Source organism: Rutilus rutilus (assembly GCF_951802725.1).
Source record: "Rutilus rutilus genome assembly, chromosome: 6".
Lineage (NCBI taxonomy): Eukaryota > Metazoa > Chordata > Actinopteri > Cypriniformes > Leuciscidae > Rutilus > Rutilus rutilus.
The window spans coordinates 26,122,486-26,135,070 of NC_140214.1; the positions used below are offsets into that span (position 1 = coordinate 26,122,486).

Below are 12,585 nucleotides of genomic sequence, written 5' to 3' on the forward strand. Positions count from 1 at the left end.
GAACGAATGCACCTAAGGTATCAGTTGGCTTGGTCACTGTTGTCTGGTTGACCTCCTGGATGTCATTATGAAGAGATGGTCAAGCCTTTTGTCATATAGCCTTGAAGTGATTAGAGGTCCATGTACATTTGATTAGTGCCCTGCGGCTTTTAAAGCGGAAATTAAGTTAAGCCCTGCTCTCTCTTAAACATCTAGGGCATCTTGCGTTGTCTCCTCCATTAAAAGACAAATAGCATTCTTTGATTCCTTGTGTGACTCAATTAGCACATCCTGAATGACTTGGCTGTGGCCGTGTACAGTAACTGTACTGTCCATCTCAGATATCACTGTAGTAGTATTAATAATCCCTTCTTCACCCATTGTTGTTCTTGAAACACTTTTAATAGCTTTTTTTGTGCTAAGGTAAAGGTGCGGTCACATTAGCAAAATTTCTGTGAAATGTCTATTGTCGTGTTTTGATGGTTTTAGAGGAATTTGGGTATTGGCCAACCAGCTAAAGACCAGCATGACCAGACTGAGAACAGTAAACAACCTTAGGCAGGTTCAGCAGGACTGTTTCAAAACCTAGTGAGCTTCCTTGCTGTCTACTTTCTATATAGACAGTATCCTAATTAAAAAAGGAACCTGATTTAGTATGTTCTCTTGCATTAAAAAATAAAAAATAGTGCTTATTTGAAGCGCACTGGTGACTGGACTAGACAACTGATTTAGGGCTGTGCGATAAATCAATATAGTTATTTATCAATATAAATAAATAAATGAAATAAATCCACAACATTACAGATGATAAACCATAGAGTAATTTTCTATATTTAGCCAACATCTAGAAGATCAGGTGTGTATCGCTAAAAAGTCTGCGTATTCTGTGTGTTTGTGTAAATGAGTGGCACAATTTAATCTACTACACCTACTAAAGCACATGATATGCACACTGTTTTAAATACTTAAATGAATACTGTGATAAATACTGATATTCAGTATGGAAGAATATTGTGATAATATTTTTGGCCATATTGCCCAGCCCTGAGTTAATTGGCATGTTGCTAAGCTAACAGAAATATTAGGTACTTTTAGAGACTGAATGAATTGTAAATCGATTTATATTAATCATCATTTCTCTCGACTCATTCTGAGCTTGGATCTAACATTTGGAACAAAGCCTGTGTGTTTTTTTTTATCATATAACCCACACTTAAATTAACAGCTCTGCACTACTAACCCTCCTTACTTCAGTCTTACTGTTGCATGACTGTTTCTTGTCTTTATCTATCCCTATCTTTCTCTCTCTCTCTCTCTGCCTCTCTTCTTCTTAGGTTCCGCTGGCTCTTTTAATATGAACTCCGGGGACTTGTTCATGAGTGTGCAGTCTCTGAATGGGGACTCATACCAGGGGGCCCAAGTGGGGGCCAACGTTCAGTCACAGGTAGGGGAGTAGCGCTGAGAGAAAGGGCAGATGACCGTAACTAATTTCATTCAATTACACCCAATCACACATTGTGCTGTCGTAATGGTGGTCCTTATTACCCAGCTCACAAAATCACGTCACGGCTGCGGCTTGCCCAGTGGGCCTGGAACCATTAGTACTCCAATTCTTTTGTTATATTTATTGAATTTCTAACAAAGGAACCTTAGGAAAGTGCTTGTGCCTTTTTGTGGGGTATTTTTGTTAATTAAGCTTCGCTTTTCGCCGAACCCCTTTTGCAAGCAGGCACATGCTGTTCCTGAAATCTAATCATTTGTTCTTGTGTTAGCCAATATTTTCAAGGCAACCTTCTTCGTTAGTACCGAATGGCATGTCTCTGTCATAACTGATAAAATAGTCAACATCTTGTTATATATCCTTGTCACAACAAAGTTCATCTCTCAGCTCCAGCCCGCTCGTCTTAGTGTCCGACGCGTGTAGATTTCTGCTCAGTCGTGGCTGACATGACGGTCCTCCTGACCTTGAGGACGGACTGGGGTTACAGTTTGCCTCCAGCAGTCGTACACTGCTTCGTGGCCATTGTCAACTTCCAAATGAATAGACCATCAAAGACAGTCTTGGAAACAATACAGCTCTTGTCAGCGGGATTGCGTATCTGTCATGCTGTCACGTCCGCCACCGTGGCTGCCTGACCTTGCCCGGCACGCTTGCATCCAAATATTCGTAATATTTTCCTCCCATAACGAAGCAACTTCTCCGAAGGCTCGGGGTGCTTAATGAATATTCAGTGCTGGAATCCCAGAGGAAATCTTCTGAAATGAGTTCATGTGCTGCAAGAATTACATGAGAGAGATTTTACATGAGGTTATTTAATGTGTTTTGATAGAATTGATCTAAATATAAAATGTGTATATATATGTGTGTGTGTGTTTTTTAAATTAGGGCTGTCAAGCTATAAAAAAAATATTTTCAAGTAATTAATGTCCCAAATCGCATATAAAATTTGGCTGAGAAATTACCCCCAAAAGATCATTTAAAGTCATTATTGTGTTAAATGAGAAAAACATCAAATCAAACACTACAAAAAGTAGCTTAAGAAAGAAATATTTGATTTGATTCAACATAGAATTTACAGGTAATAAATGTTTATTACAAACGTTTATGTGTTGCGCATAAATGTTTAGGCTAGCTGTGGCTTTACAGGATTTTTTTCTTTTACAAATATGAGATAAACAAAAACAAAACAGACAATATTGTGTTTAACATACAACACAATATTATCTAACTGTAGTATAAAATCAATATCACATTTGCACTCATGCTATTTGAGACAAAAACAAATACTCGTGTGATATTGCTTAACTATTTCATATGATATAAATACAAGACAAAAACTCAAAAAGGTAATTCTAACTGCATTCTATTGGCTGCATCACACAATGAGTTCATGTTCGTCACCAATCAACTGAATGAACTTTAACCTACGTAGGTCTGTGGCTGGGTGGGTACGTTAAATGCATTATTTCCATAACTAATTAAATAAATGCCTTAATCAGCACCCCTACTTTTAATATATATTAATTATAATTTGTATATTTGTTGTTTGGGTTTTTCATTAAATTTAATTCTCTAAAATCACACATTATTTGTCAATTACATTGTAAACATGGGTTTATTTTCTCATCAGTTCTGGAACAAATTGTGTCCTTTGTTTGATATCTGCAGCACAAACATTTCATTCAACATTTGATGACCTTTTCGGTTGCCAATATCCTTTTGATATCAGGGTGACCTTTTCTCAGCACAAACGTCTTTGTTTTGTATAGGTATTGTCTGACCCTGTCTTTTGTTTGTGTTGTGTTGTTCTGTCTGCAGGTGGATACTCTTCGCCATGTTATCAGTCAGACAGGCGGGTACAGTGAAAGCCTCGCTGCCAGTCAGATATACAGTCCACAGGGCATCAATGTAAGTCCATGCTTAGCCTCTTCAATTTGATCTTCTCTTCTTTTGCTCTTGTACCTGATTCTCAAGACCAGTGCCATTAGCTTGATTTAAAAAAAAGAAAAAAAAAGCATAGTTTAGCATATTTAATGCGCAGTTTTTTAATGAATCAATCGAAAGTCATTCATGTTCTTAAAGTGAGTTAAATGAACATAATCCAGATCCACGTCATGTGCGGCAGGTCTTAAAGTGACCGCAGCCTAATAAACCTACTGCGGTTTGTCATTAAGGATAATCAAAGAACAAAAGAAAATGAGAAAATCACTCACTGGTCTTGAATGAACTTTTGTAGCTTTAATAAGGATTAATTTATATTTAATTTATGATTTATGCAGAGAAGATTCTGGAGTGTTTGATAACTTTCTGCATATATCCTACCTGTTAGACCTACTTAAAAATCTTAAAGCTCTGTTTACAAGCTTACATGGGTCAAAAACAACTAAAACAGGTCTGGGCACAGGTAAATGTGACATTTATTATAATGGGTTTATGTGAAGATTGTTTTAAGTTCACTAAAATTAAGTTTTTTTTTATTTATTTTTTAAGCCTAATAAATGTAAAAAATGATAGCTTTTAATTATGCTGAATGCCTATAATTAATGGCTAAAATTGAGAATTTTTTATTTATTTCACACACACATCAGTGATACTGGCCTTCTTTTATAAAAAGAAATACAGGCTATACTATCTTTATGTTGTTTCTATATTAATTTGGAGATTAAATATGAAATTATTACAATATAAAAACATATTGAAAATTTTAATGATTAATCGCAATTAATTACAGATTTTTTTTTCCGTTTTTTAGTTTTTTTTATCAATTGACAAGACTAAAATATATTCGTATCTAGTATTTAGATACTCTCACATTGATTATTGTAATATTTGATTATAATATTTTGGTCACTCTGCTTACCTCTAGCTTGTCTGTTGCCATATTGATAAGTGGTGCCAGTGGCAAATATGCACACGTAAATCATAAATGATCAGTGTCAGCGTTACCACGGCTCCTTCAGCCACATAAACACCAACAACATCAAAGAAGCCCAGATGCAGGTGCTTTTCTGACCATCAAACTCATTGAAAGCTTTCAATTGTGTCCTCCACCACAGCTCTGAGCGCACATTAAAAGAATTGTGTTAACCAGAGGAGACGAGCAGCTCCAACCATCAGTTTTGTACTGGGGGAGGAGTGTTTAAGAGAGAGGGAGAGAGAGAGAGAGAATGAGAACACAAGCGGCAGAGGCCAGCATGTAAAATCCACAGCGACAAGCCGTGTCGCCAGCAGAGGAAATTGATCAGACAGTCTCAAGGGAGGGCTGAGTAGAGATTTGGGACAGCAATCCAAGTGCATTGGTCATATCACACATCTGCCACCTTAACAGCACTGACAGGGAGCCAGCAAAGTGTGAGGAGGGGAAAAAAAAGGAAAAAAAAGACAAACACACTAACATGGTCTCTCTAAATAGCTGGCTTGAAGCAAAGCCGAGTGTGTCCTGTGGAAGTGACCCAGCGCTTCTGTGCCATCTATGGCAAACTCACAGGATATTTTTATAGTACGATGACCTCGTTTATTCCAAAAGATCAAGAAAGATTTCATTTCTCAATTCACAACCCCTTTAAAAATATTAAATTGATGCAGCAATTTCTAATACAGATTTATAAATGTCAACTTAACTGATTTCATGTTCGTATCAATAATTAAATCAACATTGTTTTATACATGAACACCATCCTGAACATTTGCATCGCGACGCTGTGATAATGTAGCCAGAGAAAGTGTCTCAATCTTATTTAAGACAGAATTCACTGTCTTAAATAACATGATGTTTTTCCTTCTCCACCCAGATAAGTTATTCTCCTTTTTTTCCGGTTGTGAATAATGACGGCCTGAGACATAAAGCGTTTATGTGGGGGAGCTTTCCTCTCGCCCATGCGCTGTAATTACGCCTTTGAAATAGACATGGGGTGTCACCAAAGCTGAAGATTTGAAAAGTTTTTTTCTCTCCTCGCTCTGCTCTTTCTTTTTTTGATTACAGACTGCCTCTATCTAAAATAACAGGCTGGGAAAATAAGAGGCTGCCAAAGCCCATTTCTAGTCCTTTTTCTGATGGCATGGAAATTGCTATTAATGCCCCAAATGCTCTTTAGGCAACCTGTCTCCCGGACATGAAATGGCCTCCATTTTAGGTGCCAATTATACTTTCATTCCTTTAGCCAATGTGATAATTTGCAATAATTGATTCCTCCATCATCTGTCTTTTGAAAATCGCGTTCTGGAAATGACTCGCTATGACTCGTAATATGCAGCATAATGTCGTTCCTTTTTACTGCCTCACTTTGTGACTCACTTTCTGCAAAAGTGTGTTTATAGTGAGGGAATTCATTATAGTCGCTCTCGTTTCGCATACGTCTTTTCAGTCGGATGAGCGTTGTGTTTTGAAATGTACACTTCGTCATTTTGTCTTTTCGCTTTTTCCTCATGAAAGGCGAACGGCGGCTGGCAAGACGCCCCGACACCCTCCTCAGTGACCTCGCCCACGGAAGGACCCGGGAGTGTCCATTCCGACACCTCCAACTGATCAGCACCATCCATCCACAAAAAGCGCGTGGGATCTTCAGACTGCTCTCGCTAAAGATCCAGCGATCCACCCTCCGCAGATTCGGATTAACGTCCCACATGGTCATACACAATCATGCCATTACCACCATGGAACATTTGGGATACTTTACAAGATTTTAGAAAACAATTATGAATTTGAAAATTTTAAAAAAGAAAAGGAAAAAAAAAGATGTGTTTGTACAGTTTTCACAGTGTCTTTTAGGCGGCACAGGGCGACTAACTAACCTGTGACTGTTTCAGTCTTATGAGGCTATTGTTTATGATGGAACAACCAGTCGTTGTGTTTCAATTTAAATGCTTCATTCTACCTCTCAGCAAAAAGAAAAGAAAAAAAAACGAAAAATGAGAAAACAACAGTCTTTGTTTTCTGAAAAAAAAAACTAAAAACAGATACCACTTGATATTGTGCTTGGGAGGAAGCTCTCCTTATCGGTACGATCAATTATTATTGCCTCTTTTGTTCGTTCAATAGTGATATATTGACTTTTTGTTTTTTTGTTGTTTATTTTTCAAAAGATCCTCCAATATCAATTCATCTGTATTTATGTATTTCCTTTGACAATTTTTGCCCTATAAAACCAGATTTTTCTTATAAATCTGTGTATAAAACGTGAAATAGGATATGTGGAGGTCACTCCATTGACCAGTTGAAAGCTGATTATCATGTTTTCCCCATAAAACCATCAAAAGCTGTCCATTAGATAAAGGTAAATGCTTACTTTTATCGTAGAGAGCAGTCCAAACAACTCTGTCGTCGTAGATTTCATTTGGAGTCATTTCCTCACTCTGTTTGTTTTTGAGGACACCGTCTGCGAGTCGATGAAAATATAACTGATTCCGGAAATGGCGGAAGCATCAAGTCATTATGGTCTATAATGACATTTCCTCCCCGCTTTCACTTCAGATTGCTTTCAAACGCTCCCTTATTCCCTTTCTCCCTTAAGTGAAGGAATTTAACATAAAGAGCAATATATTTGTTTGGTTTATACAAACAGGTGTCCTTTTCTACCCCAAATCATGGACAAAAACAAGCACTAATGCTCTTTATCATTTTATTAGTTTTAGTATGCTCCCTTTTTAAAAGGATTATTCCTTATTATGTTCCGTTGACTAGCAAAAACCCAGAGGATTTCATCAAAAGGCCACGCCATAACAAATGCTATCCTGACGTCTTGATGTTTTCCCTGTAATTTCAACTGTGAGTGTACAGTTTTAGAAACAAGCTATGTACATTTAACATTACAGCTGAGTGTTGCTGGTAACCAAAATCCGTTGTGTAAACAATGTAAAAGAATATGAAATATCATGCCATAGCTGTTTAAACATATTGAGCTTTTCTCAGTTTTCTGCAGCATTTGTAAGGAAGTTAGAAAAACAGACAAGCGCTACCTGATTGCTCATTTCTTCTCATTTCTTTTGGCAAATTTGTATTGCTGTAGCCACTGTTTCCATTGTGAAATCATGACTGATGTAGCGCTTCTGCCTAATTGAAAAAAAAAAAAAAAAATCTTGAAAAATTCAATAGTTAACTAATTTTTGTTGAAAATATATCCCTGTCTGACAGGGCTCCGGGTAATGAAGTTTGTTTTGCAGTACATTGAATCAGAATCCATTTAAATGGGGAAGTCATTAGGTTAATAAGATTTGGACATTTCGACGGTCACTCTTAGCTGTGTTGATGCAGGTAAAGTGCCGTACAACCATTCGGTCTATGTGGACCCTTTTGCCCCCGAACCCAGAAATCAGTTCAGCGGCTTCTGAACAAGTTCCAAAACCCTGACCTGAGGTGAAGCCGGTCGATCATCTCTGCTCTGATGTGTATGTATCACTAATAGTTTCTAATAGCATATCACCCCCCGTTGATTTGTGCTCTCCAACACACGTTCTACCAAAAACATTGCCAAAAAGGAAGAAGCTCCACCTCTTTAATGGATTTTTTTGGGGGAAATGTTTGGGAATGTTCATATCTATTCACTATCAAAACCAAAAATGTAAAAACTGAAAGTAGCTTATGTATGTATAAAAAAACAGAAATATGTGACCGATATTTCATTGCCTTTGCCTTCAATAATGGCTTTGATGATTCTTTTTCTTTCTTTTGTTTCTTGGTTTTAGCTTTTGTTTAGCTCTCATTCTCAAGACATTCTTAAACACCTTTTTTTTTTTTATATAGTTTGAAGATAATCATGCTAATCCATATGGAAATACAAACATCTGTTATTTGAATGACATACTTTTGACACATAAGAACACAAATTCTAGTTTGCTGATGGTTGCCATTGTGAAAATGTATATATATTTTGTGAAATAGACTTGACCGCACCTGCTATAAATGCATTATTAGACTTCACGATTATGTACCATATGAAGCATTGAAGTCCACACTATTGTGTTTGGGTTTCCGCCACAATTCCCACAAACTTTGTCTCAAAATTGACATGATTATCATCAATAAATGTTGTATTGCTCACTGAACAGTATTGATACACATCAGTATGTATTTTGTGAGATTCTCTGTTTTGGTGTTATTTTTTATAAAGGTTTTACAGGGTTTAAGGCTTTTCTTGTTCTCCAATTTATGTTTAGGGACCATTTTAGTACAGTAAAGGAAATATGGATACACAATGTATCACACCTGGCATTAGTCAACTCAATCCACGACTTAGATTTTGCACATTTCTTGTCCAATATCACATCTTTTCATAGCCTGATATTTTAAATTCAGCCCTTAACAAATTATCCCATTTTACTTTGTTGCATGTGTTTTGCTTACAATAAAATACTGCAGTGTTTTAAGTAAATCCTGATGTATTTTCTTTTCCATAAGGTTTTTTATTATTTATTTATTTATTTATTGTCTGCAAATATACACTACTGTTCAATGTTCGGATAAGATTTTTATAAATGTTTTAAGGCTGCCTTTATTTGATCAAAATGCAGTAAAACAGTGAAAAATATGAAAAGATTATTACAATTCAAAATAACTTTTAAAAGATTTTAAAACTGTGCAAAGCTGAATTTTCATCATCATTACTCCAGTTTCAGTGTCACATGATCCTTCAGAAATCATTCTAATATGCTGATTTGCTGCTCAAGAAACATTTCTTACTAATATCTATGTTAGAAACAGTTGTGCTGGTTAATATTTTTTGTAGAAGCTGTGATAGATTTTTTACAATCAGGATTCTTTGATGAATAGAAAGTTCAAAAGAACAGCATTTATTTGAAAAAGAAAACTTTTGTAACATAAATGTCTTTACTGTCACTTTTGATCAATTTAATGCATTTGTGGTGAATAAAAGTATTGAATTCTTTACAAAACAAAAACAACATTTTGAATGGTAGTGTAACCATATAAGGTAAAAACAGATGTTTTTACAAATGTTTCAAGAATGAAGATAAATGTGTTGTTTGAGATATAAAGTACCATATAATACATTTGAAGGATATTTTGTGGCTTTTAAAGTGTGTGTAATGAATCAGATTTTTGGCACAAAAATAACTAAAAAAAGTTTTAAAACAAAAACTGGTGATTGATATCCATTTTTAAAAAATATTTTAAATTAATATTTTTTATTATAACTTAGCACCCCACTCACACACACAACTTTTTTTTATAAAATTAAAAACAAATTAAATTAGATTATTTCATGATTACTTAAATTATTTATTCTGATTCATAACAATTAACATTTTTGCCAAACCACTTTGTGCTGTGGAGACACATAAACAAATAGTTGTTACAGTGAATATTCAACATCTTTATTTGACTGATTTGTGACTCTGGTTCCATTCCTAAACACAAATATATATATATATATTTTTTTTTTACTTTTTTAGATGGTCCAGGCATGAATATCTGTGAGATCTCTGCAACTCACTACCTGAATGTCATGATATTCCTGCTCCATGAGTTCTGTCGTTTCCTCGTGCGGAGAGTGAAAGTGGGCCAAGGTCAGACCTCGACTTCACAGGTCTGTCAGGGTCTCATGCCTCTAGACTCAGAACAGCTTTGGGCTGCTTGGCCTCAGGAATACTGGCAGTTTGTTTTAAATACATATTCTGGCAGCCATTTCTCACTGACTTCAATGAGGGGGGGGGCTGATGAGTGTGAGGGGCACGAGGGTTTTAACATGTCTCCCACCTCCACAGGCCCATACTGACCCAGTCTCCCACCTCCAAACCGCAAACAACCCCACACGTCTTTCACCCTACACATCCTCAATCCCGCTCAACCACATCTTCCACTTGTCAACACGTGAGAGAGAGATGTGAACGCTAACAGAAATGAAATGTGAAATTGTCCTCTGTAATGTCAAGTCTTGTTTCACTTGTTTCACTTCTTCCACAGGGGAAATATAGTTGCTGAAAGTCGTAGATATATATCTAGATCTCCAGACAGAGGATGGTCACGCAGATGTCTATTAAAATACAGCTTATTTTGACATTATAGTTAATAGAACAGTGTGATTTTTAAAGTAGACAACAATACAAAAATCCCTGAATTAATCCCCATTGAAACAACAACTATATATATATATATATATATAATATCCTTTTGACTGTGACCATTGATATTGCAAGCTATTTTATTTTTCTTCATCCATATACCAGGAGAACACATTCAATGCCACTAACAGTGAATCCAGCACTGTGCATTGGGAAATTAAAAAGGGCAATAGGAACATCTGTGACCAGTTCCGTTTAATTCTTTTTATCTGTTTAGCGCTGTAGGAGCCTCCCCGGTCGCCTCTGTGTCATTTGGCATTCCATCTCACGACTGATCTTCTCAGGTTTGAAAGGACAGGACAAATCCCAGAGATAGGCCGTCTGGTCCAGACGCACAGGCTCTGCATATCAGCCACTCGCAGGAGGGATGAGAAATCCCCTTCCTGACACTCGCAAAGGCTTTCTTTGTGAAACCTGCTGAATTATCTGAGCTCTGCACACATAAGCTTTGGTGCCAGTAAAATATTGAGCAGCTTCCAGCTAACTTTAAATTATACTGAGTCCATGTATTTCCCCCCAACAAAAAACTGAGTCGTATGAGCAGTGAATGTCTGATTATTTTCAATTTAAGTTTTCCACTGTATTTGAGACCACTAAAAGTTGTATTAAAAATTGTAGGTCCTGTCTGTAGAATTTTTGTTTTAATTATTTTAAATAAGTTGAAAAAATTTGAAGGTTGGTGCGTTTTTGTTCTCACATTTCAATATAAACATAGCAGCCCAACAGCAACATTGGCTCAACCAATTCCGTGAGTTTAGAATGCTTCAGTGATGATGTATTTTTGTAGCCCAACCCGGAAGTTGGTTCCCATAGTGAATCATAGTTTATTAATCTTGCACGTTTTGTTCATCAAAATACACCAGAGAAAACCAACTGAACAAGAAACAGGTGCACAAAGCAATAAGTAACCATGACAATAATGAATAAGAACTCAGGCAAACAGAAACAGGGAATACCAAACTAAAACAAAATAAAAAATAAACATAACCCTTACATTACACCCCCTCCCCGGAAGGCGTCTTCGCCATAACAGCAAACAAATTCGAACAGAGGAGGAAGGGTGGGGGCTCTGGACGTGCTGGAAGAACTGAAGACAGACGGACACTGGAAGACGGACACTGGGAGGAGCTGACAGAGAGAAACACCTCGGAGGAGCCGACAGAAGGAGGAGCCAGGCAGGAGATGGTGGATTGAGGAGACAGCTGAAGGCCTGAGGCAGAACCGAAGTTGGGGGGAGCCAGGGTGGAGCTGAGGAGACACAGAGACTGGGCGACACCGTAGGTCCTGGAGGCCAAGGCGTAGCCACGGTGACAAGTGACCAAGGTGGAGCCAGGGTGTCCAGGAGGACTGAGGCGTAGCCGGTCGGACTGAGGACCAAGGCAGAGCCTGGTGAAGCCGAAGGGGTGGCTCGGTGGCCCATGGTGGAGCCAAGGGAACCATTTGCTAATGCAGAGCTGATCTGCACAGCAAAGTGGAGTAAACAGAGGAGCCGAGGAACTGAATGGAACCAGGTGAGGCGAGGCTGAGGAACTGACTGTCTACGGTAGAGGAGGCTGGAGAGGGAGGCTGGGTGGGACCATCAGAGATGAAGGAGACTTGGAGCTGGACGGGACCAGCAGAGATGCAGGAGACTTCGAACTGAGCGGGACCAGAAGAGACACAGGAGCCTTGGAGCTGGGCGGGACCAGCAGGGATTCAGGAGACTTGGAGCCAGGCAGGATCAGCAGGAGCTTTTGGGGAATAACCTCTTCCAATTCCTTAAATATTTTTTGTAGAGACCAGGCTCGGCTGAGCTCACCTTCAGTGGTGGGAGTATAGGTGGGGCTCATGGTAGGGCAATTCATGCCCTCGTACTCCACGAGTGACTGGAAAATTCCTCCTCCACCTCACCCACAGTGAACAAGGATCCACTCTTAACAAGCACCAGTTCTACAAAATCCATACATTTTCCTCAAGGACCATCAGCGGGAGGAGAACAACTTGTTTAATGTTGGAATTTAAACCCTTCCAAAAAACATGCACGTATGTGT

At 37.9% G+C, this 12,585-nt stretch overlaps 1 protein-coding gene across 4 annotated transcripts in view; it reads left to right on the top strand.

The window, feature by feature from the left end:
- pbx1a (pre-B-cell leukemia homeobox 1a) overlaps positions 1 to 6,433 on the top strand; it is a 125,732-nt gene extending 119,299 nt beyond the window's left edge. For 2 of the 4 annotated variants that reach the window (XM_084410568.1, XM_084410567.1), the window contains 3 exons: positions 1,314 to 1,423; positions 3,299 to 3,388; positions 5,913 to 6,433. In XM_084410568.1, the coding sequence (XP_084266694.1) occupies positions 1,314 to 1,423; positions 3,299 to 3,388; positions 5,913 to 6,005 (293 nt within the window). In that variant the 3' untranslated portion in view covers positions 6,006 to 6,433. The remainder of the gene's footprint in view (positions 1 to 1,313; positions 1,424 to 3,298; positions 3,389 to 5,912) is intronic. The other 2 variants (XM_084410570.1, XM_084410569.1) reach the window with 1 other exon arrangement.
- The last annotated feature ends 6,152 nt before the right edge of the window (positions 6,434 to 12,585 follow it).